Here is a 27,320-nt window from a genome sequence, read left to right on the forward strand (position 1 = left end):
GCGGGGGGCTGGGCTGATCAGTGATCTGTCCGTGGGCTCACACGGGCGGCCCTGTGCGTGCAGGTCGGGGCAGGGGTGCCCCGCAGGAGCTGAGGTATGTGGGTACCTGGAGCGGCCTGGCAGGGGGCAGCTGGGGCTGGGAAGTGGGCTGGTCATCGCCAGGCTGCCCTCAAGGCCCTGCCAGCTGGTGAGACCCTGGGGACCACCTGGACGCTCCCCCTCCCCCTCAGGTGCCAACAGACTCTGTAGAGAGAGGGCAAGGAGGCCTTTGGGGTCCTGGGGTGTGTGGGGCCGTCCCAGAATGCCCTGGTGCAGGATGCCCTGGGTGACGCGGGCTGGGGGGCTCGGGGGAAGGCTGCACGGGGGCAAGGCCATGGGTCACGGTGCCCTGCAGGGGCCTGCCTCCCTGCCGCCTCCTGAGACCCGCTCCAGCCCTGAGACCAGGGACCACCGCCCGAGTCTCTTCCACCAGCCCCTGAGCCTGGGTGATGTGGTTTTGAGCAGGAGGGCTGGAGGCCCTCTGCACCCCTGGTGTGGACGAGGTCACAGAGGGAGGGAAAAGCGGCTGCCATGGCCACCTGGGCCCCTGGGGCCAGGACAAGGTCAGACTGGGTCTCCTACCCCTTGACCGCTGAACCCCAGATGCCCCTGCTTCCCGGAGCCTGCACGCCCCCCATGGCAGCCCGGCCCATGGACCTTGGCTCTGCCACCCACCCAGGCCCTGGCTCCGCCCCTTCTGGGAACTGGAGGCCCGTCCTGGGCTGCCCTTGGGACCTGGGCTTCACTGGCCCGCGGGGCTGACGGTGGCTGCCCGCCGTGTCCAGCCCTGCGTGTCACCCTGGTGTGGCTGAGGGGGTCCAAGGGCCGAGTGCGGCCCCCCGCACGCGCCCGGTTCACTCCCTCATGTGTGTTCCGCGTTGCACTGTCCACACGCGGCAGGGCTGGGGCTGCTGCTCCTGTGCTCCTAGTGGGGACCCCGAGGCTGGGGTCGGGCCCCCGGTGTCCACCCACTAAGGACGTTTGCTGGTGTGGCTGCCTCCAGGCTGGACCCCAGATTGTGTCTGCGCCTGGCACAAGTGAGCTGGCACCTACACCCGGCCGTGTTTGCCTTCTGCGGGTGGCAGCAAATATTTACTGTCCTTGCTATTCTCCGGTGGACGCAAGGATGCCGGGGTGGGCCCCTGCCCTTGAGGGTCCCAGTGCCTACTGGGGGCCAGGCTGGGAACAGGGAGAAAGACCAGGCACCAGTGGCTTGAGGTCCTCCAGAAGGCCCCATGCAGAGCCCAGGCTGAGCCCCTAGCAGAGTCTGTGTCCAGCTAGACTGGGAGTCCTCACCTTGGAGCCCCCTTGACCCTGGGAGGGTGGGCCCTTGTCCACGCCAGGCGGGCTGTCAGAGCGGTAATTTGCAAGTAGAACCAGCAGAGGGCACCAAAGGCTCACTTTTGCTGAGCTTCCTTTGCGCTGGGTGGTCCCAGCGGTGCCCCCTCTGCAGGAGACTGTTGCCCCCACCACCTACATTACCGAGGGCAGGCATGCAGGGGCTGTGCGGGATGCCAGCAGGCTGGCTCCCAGGGGCTCTGGAGGCCGCAAGGCTTAGGAAGGAGAGAGGGTGCCCAAAGCCTCACCCCACCTAGTCAAGCCACCCTTCTAGAGCCCAGGCTCCCTGGGGGAGCAGCTGGACAAGATGCCGGGCCCCCAACATTCTGGACCATGTCACCAGGATAGTCTGACCCTCTGGCTGCAGAATCAGACCTGGGCCGGGAGGCCGTGGGGGTGAACTCCCCCTCTGCCCTCTTCATGGCTGAACAAACCCAGCCTCTGCTGAGGGTCTCCCGGGCCTGGGGGAATTGAGGCTGGGGGCAACGGGGTGGTTGTCACCGTCAAAGCACCCCTTGTTCTGCTCATAGTCACCTCGGCCCCTGGAGCCAGAGGCTCACGCGAGATGGGGGCTTTGAGGACAGGAACCGGGGCCCAGGAGGCCGCGGGCGGGGGTCCAGTTGGGTCAGGGTTCTTTCTCGTGTCCAGGTCCATCTGCTGCCCAGTGCTGGGAGCAGAGAGAGGCCAGTTCCAGAGAGGATGTTGGGGGCAGGGGATGGCCAGGGGTCCGGGAGCTGTGGAGGGAGCCAACAAGGAGCGGGGGGTGGGCACCCCAGGGGTCCGGGAGCTGTGGAGGGAGCCAACAAGCAGTGGTGGGTGGGCACCCGCCCGCCCCTCCCTCGGCGCTGGTTTCTGGCTTCGGAGCAGGGCGGCGAGGCAGAGGCTCCTCCCCACTGCCCCCTCCCCAGCCAAGCGTCGGCCCCCACCCCTCAGGTCCTCAGCTCACCTCCCCCCGGGCGGTCCCCTGGCCCCTCCCCACAGAGGCTCAAATGTCCCACTCTCTGCCATCTGCTGCTGTCCAGGATCTGACCCAGGCAGCCCATGGAGGGGCCCCCGATGCGGCCCCCAGAACCTGGGCCGGGATTCTCACCACACAGTACCCACCCTCCAAGGCGCAAGGCTGAGATATGGGATCCTGGGGCCACCTCTGGGCCCTCAGGGTGGGGTGGAGGTGGGTGCAGCCTCCCAGGCCCCCCTCACCCAGAGATGCTCAGACCCCGGGTCGTCCGCTCCTGGTGGAGCCCCGCTCTGTGCTTTGCCAGAGGTGAAGATGGGCCTCCAGGCCCCCAGCCTGGGGGTCCAGAGTGCACGAGCCCCGGCGGGCCCACCCTCCACAACCCACGTGGCCAAGGCTGCTGAGCCATCGGAACCTCGCGGCGGTGGGAGGGGCGTGTTCCGCCCGCCTCACTCTGACCCCCTTCCCGGCCCATCTGTGTTTTTAGAAAACAGAGCTGGCACCCCCAGGCGGCCCTGCAGCCCAGGGCTGTTCACACCGCGTCTCAAAGCACACGGCTTTCTTCAAAGTCCGGCCTCACTTCAGAGCTTGACCCCGTTCCAGCCCGGCCTCCCCCGGAGCACCCTGCCTGCCCCCCACACCCAAGGCCCACTTGCCCGGGACCTTGGAAGTCCCCTTCCCTCTCTGGGCCTCAGGTTCTGAGCTGGGGTCAGGCTCGAGAGGAGGCTCAGTGGGCAGCCAGAATAGGGCAGGGAGGAGGGGAACGTGGGGGGCCCAGCTGAACCCGAGGCCCTGAATCCATGGCCCAGGCCTCCCTGGCCTCCCCACCCTCTGTGGTCCTCCGTGGTCTCCCAGGGCTTCTCCGGTTCCCCACAGCCCTCCATGGTCTCCCTGGCCTTCTCTGGTCCCCACAGTCCTCCATGGTCTCCTCAGCCTTCTCTGGTCCCCTTCAGCCCTCTGTGGTCTCCTCAGCCTTCTCCGGTTCCCCACAGCCCTCCATGGTCTCCCTGGCCTTCTCTGGTCCCCACAGTCCTCCATGGTCTCCTCAGCCTTCTCTGGTCCCCTTCAGCCCTCTGTGGTCTCCTCAGCCTTCTCCGGTTCCCTACAGCCCTCTGTGGTCTCCCTGGACTTCTCTGGTCTCCACAGCCCTCCGTGGTCTCCTCAGCCTTCTCTGGTCCCCACAGCCCTCCGTGGTCTCCCTGGCCTTCTCTGGTCCCCACAGCCCTCCATAGTCTCCTCAGCCTTCTCTGGTCTCCACAGCCCTCTGTGGTCTCCCTGGACTTCTCTGGTCTCCACAGCCCTCCGTGGTCTCCTCAGCCTTCTCTGGTCCCCACAGCCCTCCATGGTCTCCTCAGCCTTCTCTGGTCCCCACAGCCCTCCGTTGTCTCCCTGGACTTCTCTGGTCTCCACAGCCCTCCGTGGTCTCCTCAGCCTTCTCTGGTCCCCACAGCCCTCCATGGTCTCCTCAGCCTTCTCTGGTCCTCTGTAGTCCTCCGTGGTCTCCCTGGCCTTTTTCATCCTCTGTAGCACCGCCTGACGTCTCGCAGCTCAGCCTGCCCAAGGAAGGCTTCCAGTGTCAGGGAGAGGGAGAGGGTGGAAGGTGGGCTTCCTCCTTGAGGCCTAGATGATGGGTCTGTTTTTGGCTGCCTGCTGCGGGTGCTTCCTGGACCCACGTTCTGCTTTGGGGACAGAGAAGCAGAGAGGCCAGGCTCCAGGCGGTGGAAGAGCCAGTAGACTGACAGAAGGGAGGAAAGTCTACAGGCCGCCCTCCAGCTGCTCAGATCAGCGGAGGCAGAACAGGCAGGCTGGGAGGCTTCCTGAAGGAGGTGTCCCGTGTCCCCAGGCAGGTGCCTTGGCCTTAAGATGGAGTCCACACTCAGCTCTCACTGCCGCGGGTGCAGACCAAACCTAGGGATCGCCGTGGGCAAATACAGCTGGTCCCGCCCTCCCTGGAGCCAACTGGGAGCTGTGTTCATGCAGAGATACCATCCTCCAGGTCTGGGCACAAAGATGGCCAGGTAGAGGCCTGGAGGACACAGTGGGCCAAGTCCTGCGGGTGCCCCAGCTCCCCAGAAGCCCTCACTGTGCTGGGGCCAGCAGGAGGGTCCACTCCAGGCCAGCGCAGGGCTGAAGGGTGAGAGCTGGTCGGCAAGGCAGGCTGCGCTTAAGTCCTTGCTCTGACTGTGTGGTTTTGGCAAAGTTACTCATCATTTCTGTGCCTTGGTTTCCTCATCCATCAAAAGGGAACCCACAGAGATTCTCCCTGCTGTGGTGGCTGAGGGCCCAGCAGGGAGACATGTGTGAGTGAGGGGCCCCCAGGCCTGTTGCCGTGGTGACATCAGGTCCTCTGAATCGCGTCCTCGGCTCCTGCCCAGTGGGACAGGCCGTGGCCTCAGACGTCCTCCTCAGCCCCAGCACGTGCTGTGTTGCTGCCTGAGGGCCGGGCGCGTGTGCAAGGCAGGCCCAGGGCGGGCGGCCTGCGCAGGGCGCGTCCTGCAGCTCCAGACTCTGCATCTCCAGCAGGTTTCTCCCCGTCTCTGGGCCTCAGGGCTCCGCAGGCCCACTGCTCCTCTAGGCAGCAGAGGCAAGAGGCAGCTGACGCACTTTCCACAGCAAAGGAGCAGGCCCCAGGGCTCCCAGGGTGCCCCGTGGGTGCGGCTGCCAGGCGGACCAGCCCCCCAAAGGAAGAGGCCCAGGGCTTGGGGGCCTGCGGGGCTCACATGTCTTGAAATGAGGTGGAGGGCTGGTTGGGGGAAGGAGCGTGCATCCCAGGGGGCCTGGGGGCTCCTGTGTGCCTGGGGGCCAGGGCCAGACTCCCTCCCCCCAAACTCCAGAGCCCTCTCAGGTGGCAGGTTTTACCTGCAGGGGATGGAGGGGATGACAGGTGTCCCAGGACCAGCCTGGCAGTGACTCAGCTACCAACATCCAGGAAAGAATGCTCGTGTGGTCAGGGGAGTCAGGGGAAACGTACCTTTGCATTGAGACAGTGTAATGATGAGCAATGACAAACAGGTATCCGTAGGTGGACTGGGCTGGGCGCCGACCTATGGGCATCCAGGCACCAGCACGTCAGCCTGTGAGGTCAGAGGGACACGGAGGCCTGGGGGTGACAGGCTCGCCCCTGCAGCCTCCGGGTCCCCTCCCGCCCCGTCCTCCCCAGGTCCTCGCACTGTTTTGCCCAGGGCGGCCTCACCCTGGCCTCTCCGGCCGTCTGCATGGAGGTGGCTGGGTCACCTGGTTCCTGACGGTGCGGGGCTCTTGGGACACCTAGTGATGTCAGGATGGGGGCTCTGTTATCCACTGCTCCTGGGTTTGGTGAAGTGGCTCCTCCGTTATCCTCCCGGCAATATAGATTCTAGAAAAGCCAGGTGCTGTCTAATAAGGCTGTGGTTGCATTTCTCGATGTGGCCGCGAGGTGTCAGGCTTGGGTCAGGTTTGGAAAGCCGTTCAGGGACCGGGAGTCAGGCGCCAGTCAGCCCCCCACTTCCGCCCCCCGCTGGTTTCGGGGACCCTGCCTGAGGACGGGGCGGGGGGTGGGCTGGGTATCAGATATCTATCTGATATCTATCTATCAGACAGTAATCTATCTGATTGTATTCAGGTGTAAACATAATGCCGTTTTCTCTAATTCCCAGAACACAGTGGATGTTTCAGGGAGGCGTCCTGGGCTCAGCCGCTTGGGTCACCCACCTTGCCACACGTTTGGGGTGGGGAACCCCCAGGACCTCCCTCCACCATCGATTCTGTAAAGCCAGGGCAGGGGCCTGATGAAAGCCTCAGATCCGAGTGAAAAGGTGCAGAGCCCACCTGAACCCCAACAGTGCAGGGGGCCTCTGTCTTGTGGGAAGAATGTTACTGGTTTGCCCCACAGCCCCCTTCCCAGGGTGCCCCAAGTCACCCCTCAAGACCTTGCGAGCGTGCGCTGTAATTCTAAAAGTGGCCACCAGGTGTCAGCATGAGGCCACTTAAGCAGCCAAATGGAGGCAGCTTGCCCCTGGGGATTTCTGAGCCCCTCTCTCTCAAGTCTCTCCTGCATAACCAGGATCTGACCAGGACCCTAGGCCGGGGTAACCCCCTCCCAGGCCTAAGAGGCAGTGGGGCAGCGAAGTTTATGTCGTGAGGTGTCCCCTGCACCCCAAATTCGCCTCTTCCGCCCCACTTCACTGCCTCCCCGAAGGCCTTGTGGTCCCACCATGGATGGTAATTAGAAGGTCAAGCTCAAGGTCACAACCCTCACAGCCGCTTTGCCTCCAGTCTTGCCTCAGTGGCACCCCGTGGGGCCTCCCCACCCTGAGCCCCTTTCTCTGCTCCCCTTCCTTTACTTGAACACTCTGGGGTTCAAGGTTCTGATGGAGTAAAATCGCCCTGCGTGGGTATGATCCCCTCTGGGGTTGTGCCAGCAACAGGCACCTGGAGTAGGGGCAGGGCCCAGATTCAATGCCTTGGTTTAGGGGTGGGGACCCCGCATTTCCAGGAGTTTGATCTGTGGGTTTGAGACGCTTCTCCCCTTTCAGCCCCTTAGCTGCCCACCTTCTTGATTCCTTTTTTTTTTTTTCTTTATTGAATTTGTTACAATATTGCTTTTGTTTAATGCTTTTGGTCTTTTGGCCTTGAGGCATGTGGGATCTTAGTTCCCCTGACCAGGGGCTGAACCCACAAGCCCTTCCCTGGGAGGTGACGCCTTAGCCACTGGACCACCTGGGAAGCCCCCCAGCTTCTCAGTTCGAGGATACGCCGTTTGGTGGGCCTCTCATGCAGCCTCATCATCTGGCATGGAGTCAGCCTTTTCCCCTCTCTGGCCCCACCTTAGGCGCGGGAAGCCCCAGCTAAGGCTTCCCACATGGATCTGCAAGGAGGTCCCTTGTGACATCTGGGCATCTTGCAGCAGACACCAGGAGGTGGGGGTGTGGGGTACTTCACACACTGACTCCCCTCTGTGTGCGATGGGCCTGACTCAGGACCTCTAGCACCCTTGCGTTCCTCTCCTGCCCAAGAGCCCAGGGAGATGCCCACCTGCCTTCCTCCCAGAGGATGGTACGGCTCTGGGACTTCTGCATCTTGTTTAGGACACTCCCACCAGATCTGAGCCCACCCCCCCACCAAGTCTGACTCTCTTCCCCACTGAAAGCCCTGTCCTCATCAGATGACCTATCGCTCCAGCTAAGAAGGAAGTTCAGATGAGGGCTTGAAAGATGAAGGGAGAGGAGAGCATTGAACGCCAGCACAGGCTGGCAGGCAGGGCTCTGGGGCACAGGGAGAGTGGGGACCGTGACCTGCAGGGAGCCACACACATCCTTGCCTCCGAGTGCACCTTGGCTCCGCCTCCTGCTCTACGGGAAGGCTCAGGGAGGAGGTTTAAGTTCCCAGTGCGACTTGGTCCAAGCTGCCTGGGCCTTCACTCAGGTGTTGAAACTTCTGGGTCCCAGACTCAGTTGGAGTTCTGGCCAAGCTCAGAAGGCCGCGGACCCCAGTCATCCCTCCCAGGGGTGCCTGTGAGCAGGCTGTGCTGCCGGCTGCCTGCTACCTGCCACTTGCTGCAGCATCCTCAGTGCCTTGCGCCACACCTATGGGGTCGGGGGTGCTGTCAGATGCCACCAGGGGAGAGAAGCCCCAGGTGAGCCCCTGTCTCTGGAAGAAGACAGACCTGGCCGCACTGTGCTGGTGCTGCACTGGGAGCGCCCGAGGGAAGATTTTTCTGACTGTCCTCGAACCCGGATTTTTCCCAAGATGCCCCGCCCCCATTTTACCCGTGCCACACGCACTGGCATGCCCGGATGTGTCCAGTGATTGCCAAGTGTCAATCAATTGAGGCCCCGCCCACCCTCAACCCCCCTCCGCAGAGCCCTACCTCCCAACTGGCAGCCAGTACTTCTGGCTAATGCCCATGCCCACTAACGCCTTTCTGCCAGGCTAAGGGTGGGCCTAGTCTCCACCCTCTGATGCGCCATACCCTCACGTGGGAAGGTGCCAGAGCCAGCTGTTCCAGCAGGCCCAGCACCACCAAGTTGGCGCAATTCTATCTAAATTTGGAGGGGCTTGGGGAACGGCGTGGGGTGGGGATGCGGTGGGGGCACACTATCGGTCCGCTGGCATTTGGGCAGGTGCTCCGAGGTGGAGAGGCTCTTCTAGGGGCCCTTACAATGCACGCTCTAAAAATGCCCTTCACGTCTCTGCAGCCTCAGCCTCATCCCCTCCTTTGCCTCCCAGTCAAGCCTGCTGGGGGGTCTGAGCACCACAGCCAGAGCACCCCCGCCTTGGCAGCGACTGCTACTATTGGCCCAGCCAGCGGATCATCCACCTGGCAGTCGAGAGCCTGGGGCACCAGCGACGTCCAGGTCCTCTTTACCCACCGCCCAGGGGAGCTTCAGAGACAACACAGCAAATAGAGCACAGGTGCCCGGGCGTCCCTCCCTCACACGTCCCCCTCTGGGTGGTAAGAAAGCTGCCTTTGGAGTGCTCAGCGGGGAGGGGGCTGGGGGCAGTTACAGGAAGGGGAGGGCCTGTGCTGCCAGAGGACTCAAGGGAGCTTCCACTTTGGAGCAGACAGGACAGGTCGGGAGGGAGCCCTTCAGGGGAGCTGCCCAGAGCCACAGGGGCTTTTGCTTGGAAAATACACTTTCCTTCACTGAGCCGGCAAAATGGGAGGGGTGGGCTGGAGCGTAGGGCCGCTGTCTTCAGCGTGAGGGCACAGCTGCTGTTGGAGAAGTAAAAGAGTTTTCCCGTGTGAGAAGTTCCCTCTGGCTGCACCCCGCCTTACCAGGTCCCAACCAGAGACAAGCAGGACACTGCAGGGCCGCTGAGGCCCAGGGTTTGGGAAGTTATTTTTTTCATACCACGTAAAAAGTAAAGCTTCCCTCTGTCCTCACTCCCTACACCACCCCTTCCCCAGAGAATCCCACCATGTAATTGGAAAGGATGCTGAGAATGACGATGAAGGGGTGCTGCGGCTTGGGGCCCCACAGCGGGATCTGAAGAGGAACGCTCCTCTCCTCCCGACCGTGTGCCGGTTGCCCTGGGCCCCTCCCGGCCTCCCCTGCCCTGGGTCGTTCTTGTTTGGTGCATGGAGTGTGCCTCCCCTCCACCCAGACTCCCGTGTGGCATGTGTGGGGAAGGGTTCCCTTCCCCAGAGGAGCACAGTCTCCCCCACCCTCAGCTGCCTCCGCATGGCAGAGCTGTGTGTGCCTGGCTCCCTCCTTGCTTCCGTTCAGGTGGGGATGTGCTGGGGCAGAGGAGGCAGGCTGTCTGTGTGCAGCCACTAGCCCCCGAGCTCAGGCAGAAGTCCACTGCAGGGAGGGGCCGCCTGTCCCATGGACGGATCTCCAGCTGCCCCGTGGGCACCTCTGCAAGCCTGGCCGTGGGGAAGCCCAGCTCTGGCGAACTGTGGACACTTCTCCCCGTCCCTTCTTCAGAAAAGGCAGAGCTGGGCAGCCGGAGGGACAGGCAGGGGAGCCGTCACCCAAACCCTGACAAGGTGACCCGAGGGCCTCTCCACCTGACAGCCAATGGAGGGGCAGGGGCCAGGGCCCTGGCTGGATGTGTGCACGTGTGTGGATTTGTTTTAAAAGACACCATCTTAAGAACACCCCTCTCCTCTCCCCCAGGGGACGAAGAGTCACTGTTGACCTTGAGGACGAGGAGGTGGCCTTCAGCTCCCAGCCCCAGGGCCCCACACCCAGGCCAGGTCAGCCCTTTGCCCAGGCTGCCCCCCGGCCAGAACCCGCAGCAGGCCAGAAACCCCAGCCCGGAGGTCAGCTGCTGTGACCTGTGGCCCTTGATCCCCACCTGCTCAGAATTGAGGCCCGTGGCCCCAGCCCGCAGAGGTGAGTACTCCAGACGCTCCCAGGCAGGACTGCGTGCCCAGTCAGTGCCACAGACTCTGGACAGGGGCCTGCTGTCCTCAGGGCTCAGAGCCCCGCCTCGGGAAGCTCCTGTTGCCATCACCCTTTCCCAAGGAGTGGAGCCTCCAGGGGTCTGGGGTCGTATCAGGGTGACACAGCAGGTGGTCGGCTCCTGGGGGCTCTGGCTGCAGGCAGGGTAGGCCTCCTGCCACCGGGGCAGCGTGGTCCTCGGAGGGGTGCTCCTGGTAGGACAGAGGGAGGGGGAGTGGGCAGCCCAGGGGAGAGTCAGGGGTGACGGGCGAGCACAGAACTAGAGCAAGGAGCTGCAGGCAGAGATCTCCAGCAAGCTGGGGGGAAGCCTGGGGGGCCCCGGGAAAGCTGGGCTCAGCTGGGCATGCCAGACCCGGCCCTCCCTGCCCTGGGCCGCTGCTGTGGGGCCTCACATGGGTGGTTTGACCTCTCTTGTGTCCCCATCTGTCAAAGTAGGGGGACAGTCGCAGGGCGGTTGGTTACTGTGCACTGTGCGGTAGAGTGAGGTAACGACAGAGGCCGTCGGCTGGGGCTTCCTATGTGTGCCTTGGGGAATTGAGGGGGACCCTGGAAAGGTTGGGGGGCAGCCAGAGCCTCCTCTGACACTGCTGGATGGAGCCAGGGTGGGGGCAACAGGCTGAGCCACCCCAGAGCAGGGCTCGCTCCAGGGTCTCTGGAAGTGGAGGAGAGGGGGCTGTGTTCCCACTCCTGACCCCAAAGCCACAGAGGTCACTCTTCAAGGCCTGCCGTGGGGGACCCAGCAGGTGCCCCCTTTCAGGCCGATTTGCGCCGGAGAGAAAAAGAGAGAGAAACCGAGAATGTTTTTCAAAGGTGCATTTAGTTCAGACGCTACATGAAATGGTACGACAGCGGCCACTGGGTCCTTGCAGCTTGGGGGCCGGGTGCCCCACACTCCTACTCACAGCCGACGTTGGTCTCTTGGTCAGGGGCTGGCGGTGCCTGGGGCCTTGGCCGTCGGGTCCTGGCCTTCTGTCCAGCTGGGGCCTGGGTCCCCGGGCTTCCAGCCTTGCTGCTGGGAGCAGGCGCATCCCTCCCGCATCAGTGCAGGGTCCTCACCCCGGCGGTGCCCGGCGCCCTGTAGGGGCTGAGGGAGGGGGCGCTCAGGGGACTCCTGGAGAATGAGCCGGGTTTGTAAAATGCTGGGCTTGGTCCCAGGGAGGTGGGGAGCGGCCAGCTTGGAGCCAGAGCCGGGGAAGGAAGCGGGGAAAGGGAAGGCAGGCTGCAGGGCGAGCGGGAGCAGGGAGCCGCTGCAGAGCCGGAGCCTGGAGCCAGGTCGGGGTTCGGGGCTGGGCTTCCTGGGGTGAGTCCAAGTCTTCGGGGGTGACTGTCCTCTTGGAATATGGCTGGCACATCGTGGGGTGGGGTGTGTGTACCAGGGCTGCTGCAGAGCCGGAGGGAGGGGCAGGTGATGGTGCCTGGGGCCGAAGTTTTCACCAGCCAAGCCCTGTGCTGGGGGAGACCCCAGCCCAACATACCAGGGCTGTGCCCTTCTTACTGTGGTGGGGGATTAGAAGTTTCGGCAGCCTGGGCAGCTGGTCCAGGCTGGGGGTGGCCAGTGCCCTTTCTGAGCCCCACAGTAACCCTGATCTACCCCCCCCCCACCCCCGACAACCCTACCCCTTTAGCCTCACTTGTGACTAAATAAGGCGAGGGCTCAGCCTGCAGGCCTGCACTGGGAGGAAGTGCCTCTGTGCCCCCTCCTGGCCCATGGCCCGGCCCAGCACCCCAGGGTGGCCTCAGCCTTCCTACCTCCAAGATCCAGGCACGTATCTCCAAGCACCGGGCCGCAGCTTCTCCAGGGCTGGCGCCTGTTCACGACTGAAGGCAGGGAAGGGTCCCCAAAGGGCCCCCTTCCCAGCATGAAGATGCCCAGAAAGCCTGACTGACACATGGCTCACCCCGGCCCCCGCCGCCCCCAGCCTGGGAAGCAGGCCTGCAGGAGAGGTGGGGAGCCCGGAGCAGGGCAAGGGAAGTGGAGACCCTCACCCAGGACTTGAAATCCGCTCTGGGGTCCCAGGGAGCTGAGGTCTGCAGACAGACACTTTAAAAACACTCCTCATCCCCAAATGTACAAGCTGCCACAGACAGGGGAGCCACCCTGCCAGGCTTCCCTGGGAGGCCCCCTCCTCGCCCTCCCTTCTATAGGCACAGGCCTGACCGCGAGGGCCTGGGGACTGCAGAAGGCTGGTGGGGAGGGAGCGGGGCAGTGATGGGTGGGGGGAGACAGGCCAGATGTTCTTGGAATGGACACGGGGTGATTGATGTGGACTGGAATTTGAAGGGGGAACATTCCCCACGTGCCTTGGGCTCCGGGTAGAAAGTGGGCTGCTTTTTTCATGGTGTGAAAAAGCATGTGTGGGGGGGTCCTCCCCATCTTGCCAAGCTCCTCTGAAAGGGCTGCCTCAGCCCTGCCCAGTCCCCACACCTGTCCAAGGGCATTAACCCCTGCCTCCCCAGAGGGTCAGATTTTGAGGCGCCTCCTTTCTAGGTGGGGCCCCTTTGTGGGGTGACCGTGGGGGCAGGTGATGGCTGGTGTGCTGGCCCTGAGACCCCATCACCCTGCTGCCCCCAGCAGCACCCCGTCGCTGGCAACGCAGGGGGTGGCCGCCCCCCACCCGCAACATTGCCTAATTCCAAAGGGGTGATCCGGCTCCCACCAGTGTGGTGGGGCTGGGTAGGGTTCAGTGCTCCTCCTGTTTGTCTTAAGGAACTAGACTTTCACAGCCGGGAGACGGAGGCTTGCCGTGAACATTCTCTTAGAGAAAACGAAAGGAGACCCCTGACCCCCGCCACCATCAGTCCTGTCTCCCCCCGCCTCCCATTCGCCTTCTCTTCACCAGTGCTTCAACTCTCCCGCGTTATCAAAACAAAATTGGGTTCGCCTTCGTCGAGGGGCCCGAGAAGGCCCGGACGGCGCTCCCGGAGCGCCGGGGGCGAGCGGGGACGGCCGCCGGGGGTGATCCGGGGCCCCCCAAACCGAGCCGGGGACGAGCCTGCCCGCGGCGGTCGCCGGGCCGCGGCTTCGCCTAGGCTCGCAGAGCGGAGCGCGTGGGGCGCGGCGGCGGCGGGGAGCCCGCGGGCCTTCTCGGAGGCAGCCGAGCAGGGAGCCCAGAGCCCCCCGGCACGCCAGGGAGCAGCGCCCCGTCGCTCCCTCGCCGCCCCGGGGTGCCTCGCTTCCACCCGACGCGCTGCAGCACGGAAGCGCTGTCAGGGGCCAGGAGGCAAAATCGGGAGAAGCGACGTGCCAGCCTCGCCGGGGCGGCGGGCGTCCCAGGGAGCCCCGCGTGCTGCCCTGGAGCCGCCGCCGCCGCCGCCGCCGCGGCGTGCAACCCGCGCCCCGATCCCCGGGGAGGGCGCCGCCGCTCCGCGCGAGTCCCCTGGGCGCCGGATCCGCAGCGGCGCGGTGCTTCCCTGGCCGGAGCTCAGCCTCCCAAACGAAGCTCTCCATCCCCAGGGTCCCAGCCCACCGAGCGACATCCCCCGCTCCTCCTGATGGCAGACGTTATTTTATTTTATTTTTTCTGTGGTTTTTCAAATTTAAGGTTTCCTCCCTGATCTCCCCCAATACATTCAGCATTCCTCCAAGTCACAGGGTTTTTGTGTTTTTTTTTGACATTAATTTCTGGGGACCTGAAAACACACAAGCCCCTACTGGCTTTTCCAGGTTTACACTAAGGCCTGGGTCCCCAAACTTACTGGGTGTCTTCTCCCACCCAGGCTCTTAACAGTTTTTCTGTACCCCCCCAGCACCACCCCCACCCCAGGTTCTACAGAGTTACACAGTGCCAAACCCTATTCAGAAAAATTTAAACATTAACTCCCGGTCCTGGGCTCAGGCTGACTCCCCAGGATGAACCCCGTGTTTTTTTGGCATTAAGGCATCTTTCCCAAAGAAGAGGACTCTTTTCCTGTGTCCCTGTAATTTTGGTCGACAGGGGCTCCCAAGTTTACTGCCCCTGTCCCGGCTCCCCCTTGCCAAAGCCCTGTTCCTCCGCTTCATTAGAGTTTAGGACATAATCTGCTGAGTTCTACAAATTTATTGGCCCCAACCTGGGCTCTCTAAATTTTAGGTAAAGAATCCCAGGTCCCCCCACCCCTGCCCCCCCTCGCAACAGACTGAGCAATTTCCCCAGGACCCTCAGAGTTGAAAGGTTGCTGCCTACGCCTCACCAAAATTTACGCATTAAACCCAAAGCACAGAGACCCTCTTTCTGAATCATAAACAGTGTGTGTTCTGATTTCCTGAGTTCCACAAAATTGAGAAGATGGTTTCTGGTCCCCAAAACTCACCAAGCAATTTTTTTGGTGGGTCATAAAGACATGGGGCATTCATTTCTGGGGCTCTCCAAGCTTCCTGCCACTAATCAGGTTCCTTGAAATTTAGATGCTGTTACCCAGGCCCCCCAAACACACACAGCACTTATCCGAGCTGTGCTCAGCTGTGATCATGGGTCAGGCCGGTCCCCCCAAATCACATATCTCTCAGGTCCCCCGGGTCAAACCAAGCACAAAACAAACCCTTGCACAGAGCCTATATCTTGTTTTACCAAGCTCTTTTGAGTGACCCAGTAACCAAATATTCTGAATATTTTCTCCGCCTCATAACATTCTGAATATTAAAAAATTCCCTGGGCCCCACGAGCTTACTGACAAGAATCCGGGTTTCCTAAAATTCAGAACTGATCCCAAATTCCAGGCAAACCTACACTGGACCTTTTCCCGGTGCCCTCTGTTTGGACACACTGGGCTCTCAATATTAGGCATCGCCCTCTCTAAGCTCCCCAAACACATTCAATGTCACAGAAAGGCACTGATTTCTCAGGTCCAGAGCATTTCTCCAGGCACTCACTGAGTCACCTCAAATTCAGTCAACATTTCTTGGGTTTCAGACACTGCCAATCTTCTGTAGACCACCAGGCCCCACCACCTAGGAATTCGTAATCCTTTCCCCCTAAAACTTTGATATTGACCCTCTGTTATCCTGGGTACTTTGAAAGACTTCTTTGGATCCCCAGATTCAAAAATTATTTTCTGGGGCCTCCGGATTGCGATGCTGCCTGCTAGCCCTCCAAAATAAACTGAGACTTTTTTTCCCTTTTCCACAAAACAACTGAACTTTTTCGAACATTGATTTATGGGTCCCCTGATTTTATGATCCTTACCCTGAGTCCTCCTAAATTTAGGCAATTTTCCACAGGCCTCCCAAAATGAAATTGCCCAGATACCGAAAAATACCCCCAGGTCCTGGAAATCTCAGGTATCATAGGCCTGCGTCCTAAAAGATTATTACACAGGTTGAGGTTCCCTGAAATTTAGATATCAGTCTCTACTGAACAATTTCCATGGGTCCCCCATACTTGGGCCAATGCTTCCTAGGGGGGTCCCCAAATGCAGACAGTGCCCAGCAAAATATTTTTTTTTCCTGTTCACCAAAAATAAACTAATCGAAACCAATTTAAAAATTAAAATATTAAAAAGCCATTGATTTTCTGCCTTCTCCAAATGTATTGATCACACCCCAGGTTGCCCCAAATTTAGATCGTGTTTCTTGAGTCTCTCAAGGACATTGAGAATTTTTCCAGAAACCACAATTATGGAAGTTACTTTCCTCGGGCGCTGCAAGCACCCACTAACCTGAATTTCTAAATCTTGGAAATGATTCTCCATTCCTCTCCACCGCACCTGGATCCCCAAGACCCACCCACTGTTTTTCTTTCCCGAATTTTAGACCCTTTGCCCTTTTGGAACCTCCCAAGTTCCACACCGAGAATTTTGCTCCGGTCATGGTCATCCGCAGGCCTAGTGCCCTACAAATGGGGCTGTCCCACAAGCCTGCTGACCTACATGCCCGGGTCCTCACAGGGTAGACTCGGCTCCCCTGTCCCCCGGCTGCACGGAGCAGCCTCCCCGGCCCCCAGACTCGGGTTCTTTTTCTGGAGTCTCCAATTTAGTCATTAATCACAGCTTCTCACCCCGACGCACCCTCCCTTGGGTCCCCACTTCAGGACCTTCGTTCTCTTCCTTGCAAACCAGGCGGCTCCGCACTGCGTTCCCGGCAATTGGGCATTGCTCCCGGCCCCAGTGCGGTCTCTGCAGCTTCCGCAGCCCCGCGCCCCGCGGGCACCGGTTCTGGGCCTCTCCGCGTCTGCTACGAAGTACCCGGAGCTCCTCGGATGCGGGAAATTTCTCTCGTCCTCCTCACACACATTCGGTCGGGCAGCTTGTCCGCCAGGACGTAGGCAGGGCTTCTCCCGCGTCCAGGAGAACGACTGGGCATTGCCCCCAGTTTCCCCCAAATTTGGGCATTGTCCCCGGGTCTTCCAACGGACTGGGCGTTGCCCCCGGACACTGGGGACTGCCCCGGGGTCTCGCTCACCTTCAGTGCGCCTACCGCCCGCCGCAGATCGCTCGCTCGCTGCCTCGACTCCTCCGCGCCCGCGGACGCAGCCTTCGGCCTCCAGCCTCGCGGTGAGCTCCCCGCCGCTTCGCGTCCCGGCCTGGCTCCCAAACCCACCCGCCGCCGTCCCGCTGTCCCGAGCGGCTGCTGGGGACACCGGCACGGGGCGCGGGAGCCGTGCGGCGGGCCAGCCCCTCGGCCGCCCCACGCGCTGGGTCGGGCCCCGGAGACCCGTGCCGCTTTCCTTTGCTCTGTGCAAAGATCACAACGGGGGTTAAGCGCCTCGGCGACCTCCAAGCGGGGCCGGCAGGGCGCAGGGCAGGAGGGACGCGGAGGAGAGGCGCACCCCCGCTCAGGCGGCGCGGCGCCTCCAGCCGCCCGGGCGCCTCCAGCCGCCCGGCGGAGGACTCGGGTAGGCGCGCGCCGAGCGCGGGAGACGTGATTGATGGCGGAGCGAGGGGGCGAGCCGGCCTCGGGCTTCCGCCGCCGGCGGCCCCTTCCCCTTGGAGAGGCGCGCGTGGTCGGGGCTCCTGGGGCGGGCGGGGCGCGGGACTCGTGCGTGGTTTTAACTTGGTAAAAAAAAAAAATCACACCGACTTCTTACATCGTCCAAACCCTCTAGGAGATGGTTTCCCCAGACCCTCAAATGACCGTGGTGGCCCCCGGGGCTGAACCCGAATCTACGCAAGTCCAACGCATAGAGGACGGGGGAACCATTATCCGGATATTTTGGGTGGGCCCCAAAGGCGAGCTGCTTAGACGCACCCCGGTGAGCTCGGTCCTGCAGGTAGGATTTGAACGACGTTTCCCGCCCTGCTCGTCTCGCCCCTGGCACACAGGCGCAGCCCGGGCCGGCCCCATGCCTGGCCCCCAGCCGGGCCAGGTCCTCTCCACGTACCGCACCTGGCGTCCGCCGAGGCTACTCCCCGGTTCCCGTGCGGCACCGGGGGGCGCTCGGGCTCCGGCTGCAGCTCGAGGTGCTGCGCCTGCTCAGGCAGGTGGAGGCTGCGCGCCTCGCCCGCGCCCAGAGACTCCCCGCTTCCCCAGCAGGTCCCGGCGGGACTCGGGGACCCGCCACCTGTGCCCGCACACACAGGGCACCCCCGCCGCCTAGCCCCTCGCTGGGGCGCGGGGATCCGGCCGTCGCTAGGGCATGTGACACCTCCCACCCTGGTCGTCCCGGGTCCCCCGTGTACTGTGTAGGGGCTCTGGCACCCCGGAACTGCAGACAGGGCCCCCAAACACTTTGGAATAGTAATTCTAGACTTCTTTCGAACTCTGAGGATCCCTGCCCCCACTCCAATCTCGTCCCCGCGCACCCCACAGCCCCCCCTCACCGCTGCCCCCCGGGACCCCAAGCCTGGCCCCCCCTTGGCTCGAGTTGCAGAGGCGGTTCGGGGGCGGGGCGAGGACCCCTCGAGCGCCCATTGGCGCGGGCACTCGGCCAGCGGGGCCCGAGCGGGCGCCGAGCCGCGGGTGGCTCGACTATAAGAGCCGGGCGTTGGCGCCCAGAGTTCGCCTGCTCTCCGGCGGAGCTGCGTGAGGCCAGGCAGGCCCCCGGCCCCCCCCTTCCGGCCGCCCTCGCCTCCTGGCCCTCGCCCGCCAGCGCCTCCACCCGGCTGGCGGCCCCGCGTCGACGCCGTCCGCTACGCTGCTGACCCCCATCTCGGGCGCCGTCGGCGGGGCAGCGCTCCGCCGGCCTGCGGATTCCCCGCCGCCTCCTCTTCGTCTACCTCAACGCCCGTCCCGCTTCGCCCGAGGAGGCGGTTCCCCCCGCAGGCAGTCCGGCTCGCAGGCCGCCGGCGTTGTCATCCCCCGCGCTCCCCCCCGGCCCTCCCCGGCGCGCAGCCCGGCCGCTCCCCCTCCTCGCTGCGTCCCGAGCGGCCCCGGCGCCGCCACCGCCACCCCCCCGAGGCCCGGGCTCGCGACGGCCGAGGGCTCCGTCGGCCCAAGCCGAGCTGGGCGCCCGCGGCCCGGGTGACGCCTCCACTCCGCCCCCCTCAGCACCTTCCCCGGCCCCCGACGTTGCGCCCTTTCCTTGGCTTCTCTGCGCTCCCCGGCCCCTCTCCGGCCTCTGGTCCCGGCCCCCTGTCTTCTTCCGCAGCCTTCCCTTCGCTCCCTCCCGTCCCCCCCAGCTCCTTGCCTCCAACTCCCTCCCCTTCCACGCCCGCCCTCTCGCCTTCGCCGTCCCAAAGTGGATTAATTATACGCTTTCTGTTTCTCTCTCCGCTGCTCTCTCCCGCTGTGAGCCTGCCCGCCTCTCGCTGTCCTCTCTCCCTCTCGCCCTCTCTTCGACCCCCCCTTTTTACGTTCACTCTGTCTCTCTCACTATCTCTGCCCCTCTCTGTCCTTGATACAACAGCTGACCTCATTTCCCGATACCCTTTCCCCCCCTAAAAGTACAACATCTGGCCCGCCCCGGCCCGCAGACAGCCCGTCCTCCCTAAAGAATCAGACAGAAATTTCCCCCCCCCCAAAAAAAGCCATCCCCCCGTTCTGCCCCGTCGCACATTCGGCCCCCGCGACTCGGCCAGAGCGGCGCTGGCAGAGGAGTGCCCGGCAGGAGGGCCTTCGCCCGCTGTTCGGTTTGCAATACGCAGCAGGAAGGTGGGCGGCCCTGGTGCCGGCTTCCAGGTAAGCTGCGTGCGGGCCGGGCCCGGCGGGGCGGCGGGGCCCGGGCAGACGGGGCTGGGGGGCTGGCGGTCCCGTCCCCTGGGGCGAACCCCGCGCTCTCCCTTGCGCCGTGGAGAAAGGGGCGAGGGGTGGGGGGCGGGGGAGGGACTTGGGGAGCGCCGGGGGAGGTGTGAGCTCTGTGCACGCCGACTTCCTGGTCGCCTTGCGGGTGCAGGGGGCTGTTACTGAAAGTTTGTGATTTGTGCCGTGCGGGGGCAAGGGCGGGCGTGGGCGGGGGGTGGGGCGGCGGCCGTGTAATGAGAAGGGGCGCAAATCTCAGAAACCCACCCTGGTATGTTGACTCGTTGCCAACAAGACCGAGAGAGGAAAACTGGGTGGGCGGGGCCAGGATGGAGCGAGGGGGGCCGAGTTGGCAAGAGAGTCCTGCCAGACGCCACATTCCCTCCGCGCCCCCCCCCACCGCCTCCCTCTCCCGGTCCCCGACATTTCCAACCAGGAATCTGGGTGGAGGGGGGCTGGTCCAGAGCTCAGAGGGGCCCGGAATGGACCGTCCAGAGAGGGTAACTGCCCCTGCCCCCGTGGGCAGATGGAAGTTTCCATACAAGGAGGTGGAAAGCAGCCCCCTCCGGAACCGCCCCCCCCCCCATTTCCTTGTGCCGAGATGGGCTGGGGGTGCAGGAGGAGCCCCCCTCCCCCGCCCTGGTACTTTGCTAAGAGACGGTGGGGCTAGCGGTTGGGGGTGCAGGAGAGGAGGGACTGGCTGGGAGGACGGAGGGGGCGGGAGCGAAGGGGGCGGGGGGAGTGGTCAGCTGGGATCGGGGTGGGGGCAGGGTGGAGCCGGGGCTGGGAGGAGCCGGCCCAGACATAAAAGCTGAGGCACTGACCAGCCTGCAAACTGGACATTAGCTTCTCCTCGGAGGCAGCCTTCCAGACTCCTCCTCCTCCTCCTCCTCCTCATCCTCCTCCAGCCCCAGCGAGCCTCCTGTCCAGCTGCAGGTAACGCGGCTCTGGAGCCAGGACCCCGCTGCGCTGCGGCTCCCGCCCGCCGCAGCCCCCTTGGCTCCTGCCCGCCGCCCCTCACTCAGCCCCCCACCCCTCCTCTCTGCCTCTGCCCCCCACCCCTCCTCTGCCCACTGGCTCACCTGGCCTGCGTGGCTGCCTGACTCCTGTCCAGTCTCGGCTCTCCGCTGGTGTCCTGGACTGGACCCCACACCAAGTGGCTGGGCTTGCAGAAAGATGGAGTTGCCGCTCGGACAGCAGGAATTCCTAGCTGGCCAAATTTGTTTTCAGAATTTGGAGGGGGCAGCCGTGGGCAGCGGGGAAGCAGGCCGGGGTTTCGTCCAGCGAGGGGCGGTGGGCGAGGGGGCCGTTTAGATCTTCCATGGAGCTGGCCCCTGCTCGTCAGGAGCTTAAGCGCGACTGAGTTTCCTCCTCAGTCCTCTGATTTCCTACACGATTTATTGCATCAAAATTCCAACATGCAACAACCTTGCTCCAGGCTGGGAAGTCGTGTGCGGCTCAGTGCCCCTGTGTTCACTGGGTGCAGTGTCTGGGACGGACACATGTGGGCAGTCCACCCGGGACCTTGCTTGAGTAGCCTTAGGGTGCCACCGGCTCAGGGGCACCGGGCCGTGACTGTCCTCCCAGAAGGGGCTTGGAGCTGCGCCTGCCGAGGACAGGCGGGGACTGCCTGCCTGGGGGGCTTCCACCTTTTGGAGAGGCGGAAGTGACTGCTGTGTCTAAAGGAAAGCCAAGATCCTTCCCGTTTACAGGGCCTATTTACCCCAGTCTGCAGCCTCGCAGCCTTGTGAGGGGGTGTGTCCTGAGGTGTATCTTTTCCCTCAGATCGACCCTGAGGGAACCTGGTGTCTGGTCCCCCGGCGGGGGGACAGGGAGGGGGGCTGACCTGCTCTCTTCAGCTCTCCGATTGGGGTTTGGCATCCCAAGAGGGGAGTGGCTCTGGTGTTCCTGGAAGGACTTTGAGGCCCCTGGCCATTGGAAGTGCGATGCGAGGCCTGGAAAGGAGGCTTTTGGTTTTCGTGTGTGTTTTGGGGACCCCAGGGAAGACTGGGGTCCAGGGACTAAGTGATGCCAGAGAACGAGGCTCCGGGGAGCCTGGCTGGCACTCTGTGCCAACCACCAGACCACTGACCTTTGCTCACCCACAGGCTGAGAGGTTGGGAAAGGCCGTCTGGGAGGGAGAGGCATGGGGCCGGGACGCCCCGCCATTGTGTTGGAGGGAGGCTGGTCCTCCTGGCGCCCTTGCCCGGCTGGACCTCTGGGATGCACATGTTCTGGCTGGGGTGGGCCCTCTGCCATCTTGGCTGGTGCAGGGAGGCCCAAGAAGTGGTCACTGCCTTGTGCTGGCCCCACCCCCATGACTTCATAGGATGGAGGCCAGGTCCAGTGTCCAGCACTGGCCCCTGCCACTGGGTGTGGCCAAGCCTCGGCAATAATACGAGGGGGACGGTGATCCCCACATGAAGTTACTGACCAGCGCTCGGGGCCCATCAGAGAGGCTCCACCCCCGGCCCTTCCCTCCTCGTGGGGTGATTCTGCATCCCACCAGCCTCAACAGAGAAAGCTCTTGTTCCTGTAATTAAAGCAATTAAGATTAAGGAGAAAGCCAGGCTTTAAATCTGCAACTGGACTTGGACTTAGAAGGTGGCTGGGCTTAGGGTCCCAAAGGGAGCGGCTGGCGTGTCTTGGCTGAGCCACGCGGGGACCTGCCGGAGGGCGGGCCGGCCCTGGGCGGGGTGGTGGGCTCACGCCTCTCTCTCCCGCAGACATCAATGGGGATCACAGCAGGAAAGTCGGTGCTGGTGCTTCTTGCCTTCTTGGCCTTCGCCTCGTGCTGCTATGCTGCTTACCGCCCCAGCGAGACTCTGTGCGGCGGGGAGCTGGTGGACACCCTCCAGTTTGTCTGTGGGGACCGCGGCTTCTACTTCAGTGAGTAGCTCCCTGGGGTCAGGGGAGGGGTGCACACAGCAGGTTCTTCATAGATGCTGGGGTCCTTCTCACGGTCCTCAGTCGCCTCTGCAGGCCCTGCGGCCTCCCTGGCTCAGGAGGCTGGGCCCAGGCTTCCAGCCACATGACTCGCAGTCAAGGGAGAATGGACAGGTGTGTCCACAAGGGGCCAGGCCTGAAGCCGCAAGCGTGGGTGGGGTGCAGAGTGGGCTGAAGGCCCACCACGGTGGGGGGGAGCAGACAGCCCTTCCCCTCCTGCTTCTCCCTGACCTGCCCACGGGCAGAGCTGTGGGCACCGGCTTCCTGCACCTTTCATCCACGTCTTGGCAATGGGCACGTATCTGTGGACTGTTAGATTTGAGATGGAATCAAACGGGTTGAATGCCATTAAGAATAAAAGTCACTGGGGGTGTGAGTGTGCGTGCTGGGGGACACCTGGCTCCATCCACGAGGGGGGCCCGCTGCCCTGATGGGAGGCAGAGGGCTCAGGGCTTGGGTGGAACCCACACTTGAGGGCGGCTCATGGTGCAGGGGACACTGCTGGGGCAGCCGGGCGAGGGCCGTGAGGCTCGAACCCAGCCCACCACCCCCACGAGGCATCTTCCTCCACAGCTTTTACTTACCCACCCTCTAAAATGGGCCGGAAACGCCCGTCTTGGCATGCCAGCGCTTCGCTCTGAAAAGCACACCCGCTTCTCCGCGCTTCTGAAGCCCCTGCCTGCCCTGGCTTCTCCCGTGGCCTCGCTCTCTGCCACCCTTGGGGGCAGGAAGTGGCACCGCAGTGCCTCGTGCTGGCCGGCCCTGGCACCAGGCTTGCCTCCCTGACGGGCGGGCTGGGCTGAGCCCCCAGCCCTTTTGACCCTGCAGCCGGACCCCTTACTGGGGGCTCCCTTCCCGCCCCCCCCCTCCACGGACGGCGGAAGGAAGGCGGGGACTTCACGTGGCCGAGTCTGGAGCCTGCGGTGGGGGGAGGGGAGGGCGGGAAGAAAGGAGGGCGTGGTCTGTGCAGCTCCTCACTCCTCTCCTCCCGTCTTCTCCTTCTTCCTCCCATTCCTGCCGGTCTCAGCGGTGGCGTCTCTAGGGCCACGGGCGCCTGGGCTCCTGGTTGGTGCAGGGGGGCACCTGGATCCCAGCCGGCCTTCGGGCCGGGACCCCGGGGTCCTGGGAGGCGGGGCCGGGGCCCACCTGACATTCGAGGAGGAGGCGCAGGGCGCCAGGGGCTGGCTCTGGTCACTCACGCTCACTGTCCCTTCTGTCCTTTCTGGGCCCACCTCTCGCTTCCTTCCTCCACTCCAGGCTGCGGCTGGCTGTCCTTGCAGGGCCACCAGGTGTCCCGTCCCGAGGGTGGGGGCGGGGGCTGCCCGGAGGACCCCCACCTCTGCCAGGTGCGGGCACTGACCTGTCCTGCCCTTCCTCCCTGGGGGACCGCCAGGCCGACCATCCAGCCGCATAAACCGACGCAGCCGTGGCATCGTGGAAGAGTGTTGCTTCCGAAGCTGCGACCTGGCCCTGCTGGAGACTTACTGTGCCACCCCCGCCAAGTCCGAGAGGGATGTGTCTGCCTCTACGACCGTGCTTCCGGTAAGATGGCCCCCCAGCTCCGGCCCAGCCCCTGCGAGAGGAACCCTCCCCTCTCTGCCCCTGCAGCCCCGCAAGGCTGTCACCCCAGAGCCAGGGGACCAGGGCACAGCCAGCTGCTTAGCTGAGAGGGCAGCCAGGGAGTTCTTTACACCTGCCCTCTCCCCACTGGGGCACTGGCCAGCAGCGCGGGTGGGCGCTGGCCTATCACACCTGCCATCGCACCCTGGGCACCTGGGGCAGCTTAGGCGTTGCCCCCGTGTCCCCCGGACCCTGGGCAGCCCCTGACTGGCTCTTCCTCTCCCAGGACGACGTCACCGCATACCCCGTGGGCAAGTTCTTCCAATATGACATCTGGAAGCAGTCCACCCAGCGCCTGCGCAGGGGCCTGCCCGCCTTCCTGCGAGCACGCCGGGGTCGCACGCTCGCCAAGGAGCTGGAGGCGCTCAGAGAGGCCAAGAGTCACCGTCCGCTGATCGCCCTGCCCACCCAGGACCCTGCCACCCACGGGGGCGCCTCTTCCAAGGCATCCAGCGATTAGAAGTGAGCCAAAGTGTCGTAATTCTGCCAAGTGGCACCATCTACCTCGCGCCGACCTCCTGACCGGGACCGCCCCACTAGGTCTCTCTCTGAAATCCCTGTACCGTCCTGTCTGCGGGCTCCCCTGCCCCGGCCTCTGTGCCCCAACCTCCCCACGTCAGGCGAATCCCCCTCGGCCCCCTCCATCTGGCTGAGGGGATCAGAACAACATCTCTAAAAATGTACAAAACCAATTGGCTTTAAATATCCCCCCAAATTATCACCCCCCAAATTACCCCCAAATTACACAACCAAAATTGCAATCATGAACCCCTCAATCAGCCCCCTTGAAACGAATTGGCTTTTTAGCAACACCAGAAAAGCAAACTAGCTTTCCAAAAACTTCTTAAAAAAAAAAAAATCAATTGGCTGAAAAAAATACTAAAAATAAATTGGCTTAAAAACAATTGGCAAAATAAAAGAATTCGGCCCCCCCCCCCTTCCTTCTCGTTCCTTTTGGATCTGGACTTAAATTGGCTTTGATCTAATCATCTAAGAGAAAGGAAGGGGCCAAATTTGCAGGTAGGCTTGTCCTTGCTGGCCAGCCATCTCCCCCCGACCGTCGCCAGGCCCTCCTCGGGCACTGGCAGTGTGACACCAAAGACCCAAACCTGCTCCTCCTCCAAGTTTCCATCACTGGGACCACAGAGCAGTGAGGGGACGCTGTGAGACCAGAGGAGGGGAGCACGGAGCAGAAACCCCGGATCGCGCAGATAAAGTTGAATTGGCAAAACACCCCCACACTCCAAATCTGACATCACAATCCTACCTTGGAAAGCACATGCAACCCTGCACACACACACACACACACACACACACATCCATGCACGCACACACACACACACGCATCCATGCACGCACACACCCACATGCATGCATGCACACACACACACACAGCCTCACATGCATCCATGCACACACACACACACACACACACATCCATGCACGCATGCACGCACACACACACACACACACACACACACACACACACACACACTCTCTAGGGACACCCGTGCCCAGCCTTGTGCAGCTGAGACCGAATTCCATCCCAAATTATTCTCTGAGCTGCCCCGCGATGCGGTTTTCCTGTTCCGTGCTCCCCTCTGATCCCCTGGGATGCACCATTGTGGGAAGGTGTGTCTCGGGCTCAGGCAGGTGGTTCCATCTTTCCGAGAAGAGGGTGATCCCCACCTCTTCTCGGCACCTGTTCTGACCCCACAGCCCACAGAATGTAAGTCCTGGGTGCCCCTAGACCCCAGAGGCATCCACGCACCGACCATCGTGCAGAGTGAGGAACGGTTTGGCCAGGCGGGAGATGGCTGCAGCCAAGCGAGACGAGCCCAACCACGTAGCCTGACCCCCTGGGTGTGCTTCTGCAAGATCTGGGGAGCCCTCTCCCCCGAGCACACCTAGGGATCATCTTTGCCAGCCTCCTGGGGAAGCCTCTCAGAAATGAGGGCCCCCCCGGAGGCTGGCAAAGGTGACGGGGAGTGTGGGAAGTTTGGAGGATGGCGGGGTGGGTGGGGGGCAGTGGGGGCTGGGTGGGGGGACATTCCGAGGCAGGAAGTGGTCCAGCAAGATTTCGGAGAGAAACGTTCGGGGGGAAGGAACAGCGAGACACTTGCAGAATTACAGACGGAAATCAGAGCCCAAATTGACGCCAATTGATCTATCTCCCCTCTTTAATTACTCCTGGGGCATCTTTCCTTTTTTTTTTTTATCCCTCCTTAGCTTTTTACGCGCTCTTTTATCAATTTGCTCCCTACCCCACGTAACAGGGGGGCAGTGACCAAGGACGAGGAACACACAGAGTCACCACCGTCACCCGCGGCTCCGCCGCCATCCTGCCCTCCGCCATTTATCGCCCTGTTTTTAATTTTTTTTTTATCTGTCCCTGTCGCTTGGGTTGAGTGGAGAGTGGAGCCTCTGTGGGGGTGTCGGCCACTGTGCCCCCCAGAGAAGTCAGGGGAATGGAGACGGCCGCTGCCTGGCCTGGCCCCCGGGGGACAGTGGCTGGTCCCCGGGGGGTCCTGAGGGGCGGAGGAGGGGGCGGGGAGGCGTCTCTCCAGGTGTCAAGAAGGTGCTCGGTGGCCACCAAGGTGGGGCCCCTGGCCGGCCTGGCCGGCCAGGGGGGAAGGGGCTACAGATGTGTGAGCGAAGGGCTCCAACGGGCGGGAGCAGGTGGCCGCCTTCTGCGCACTTGGGGAGGCTCCCCCCGTACCCCTCGGGAACAGCTTGCCCGCCTCCTCAGCGCCCTGTCTTGCCCCCAGGAAGCTCAGAGCTCCGCAGGGCTTCCTGGCGTCCAGGCGGGGTGAGGTCGGGTGGTAGGAGAGGCCGGGAGAACCGGGCCCTGCAGAGCAGAAGAGCTGCGTAGTTTTCTGACCGCTGGGTCGCTTGGGCCCCGAGGCCCTCGGGTCTGGTGACGCGACGCAGCCACCACTCTCGGCACCTCGGGCTGTGGCAGGGACCCGGGCGGCTGGGGGCTTACCTCACCCCCGCCTCTGCCCCCAGCGCAGTCCCCCTGCACGGCAGCCCGACTAGTGAGCTAGAGGCCCGACACCTCGGGTCCCCGGTGACGGGGCTGACACGACCCAGGGGGCGGTTGTACCAGTCCACCCCAGACACAGCGGGCAGCTCTCCGTGGGTCAGCTCCATCCGACCCGGGGCCCCTTCCGACCTCCGCGCCCAGCTCGTGGCCCTCCATCTTGTCTCTTCCCCGAGTCCCCCCAGCTGTCTTCAGCGGGACCCCCTCTCGGGTCTCTGAGTCATCACGCGAGGACCCCCACGCGCAGAACACCAAGTCATCGTGTCCGCGCCCCGTCCACCGCGCGGCTGTGTTCTCCTCCTCTTGCCCGTAACGTGCTGTTTCTGGCAGAATCCACAGCCTGGGTTTTGTCTTTAACCTTTATCGCTCGCAATCCCAATAAAGCATTTAAAATTAGTT

The 27,320-nt window shown here is 63.0% G+C and overlaps 1 protein-coding gene and 1 non-coding gene across 9 annotated transcripts; both read left to right on the forward strand.

The window, feature by feature from the left end:
• On the forward strand, positions 1–27,320 carry IGF2 (insulin like growth factor 2). 8 transcript variants are annotated; one of them, NM_174087.4, is made up of 6 exons: positions 1–94; positions 8,509–8,765; positions 9,934–10,152; positions 22,039–22,201; positions 23,652–23,800; positions 24,105–27,320. In NM_174087.4, the coding sequence occupies exons 4-6, from the start codon at positions 22,045–22,047 to the stop codon at positions 24,336–24,338; spliced, it is 540 nt and encodes a 179-aa protein (NP_776512.2). In that variant the 5' UTR covers positions 1–94; positions 8,509–8,765; positions 9,934–10,152; positions 22,039–22,044; the 3' UTR covers positions 24,339–27,320. The 8 variants fall into 8 exon arrangements, with proteins under 8 accessions (NP_776512.2, NP_001354558.1, NP_001354557.1 ...); NM_001367629.1 differs by having other exon boundaries at positions 8,509–8,725; XM_005227270.5 differs by lacking the exon at positions 8,509–8,765 and adding an exon at positions 17,241–17,405 and having other exon boundaries at positions 20–94; positions 24,105–27,317.
• Positions 23,191–23,258, forward strand: MIR483 (microRNA mir-483). The gene has a single exon (NR_031155.1). It is a non-coding gene; the product is annotated as a microRNA mir-483 (primary transcript).

This window comes from Bos taurus, chromosome 29, assembly GCF_002263795.3.
Source record: "Bos taurus isolate L1 Dominette 01449 registration number 42190680 breed Hereford chromosome 29, ARS-UCD2.0, whole genome shotgun sequence".
In the NCBI taxonomy this organism is placed as follows: domain Eukaryota; kingdom Metazoa; phylum Chordata; class Mammalia; order Artiodactyla; family Bovidae; genus Bos; species Bos taurus.

Coding starts and splice junctions, on each gene's coding strand:
- IGF2 (XM_005227270.5), top strand. CDS start 17,244: ATGGTTTCCCCAGACCCTCAAATGACCGTGGTGGCCCCCGGGGCTGAA. Junction 17,406..22,038: donor CGGTGAGCTCGGTCCTGCAG/GTAGGATTTGAA, acceptor TCTCTCCCGCAG/ACATCAATGGGGATCACAGC. Junction 22,202..23,651: donor GGACCGCGGCTTCTACTTCA/GTGAGTAGCTCC, acceptor GGGGACCGCCAG/GCCGACCATCCAGCCGCATA.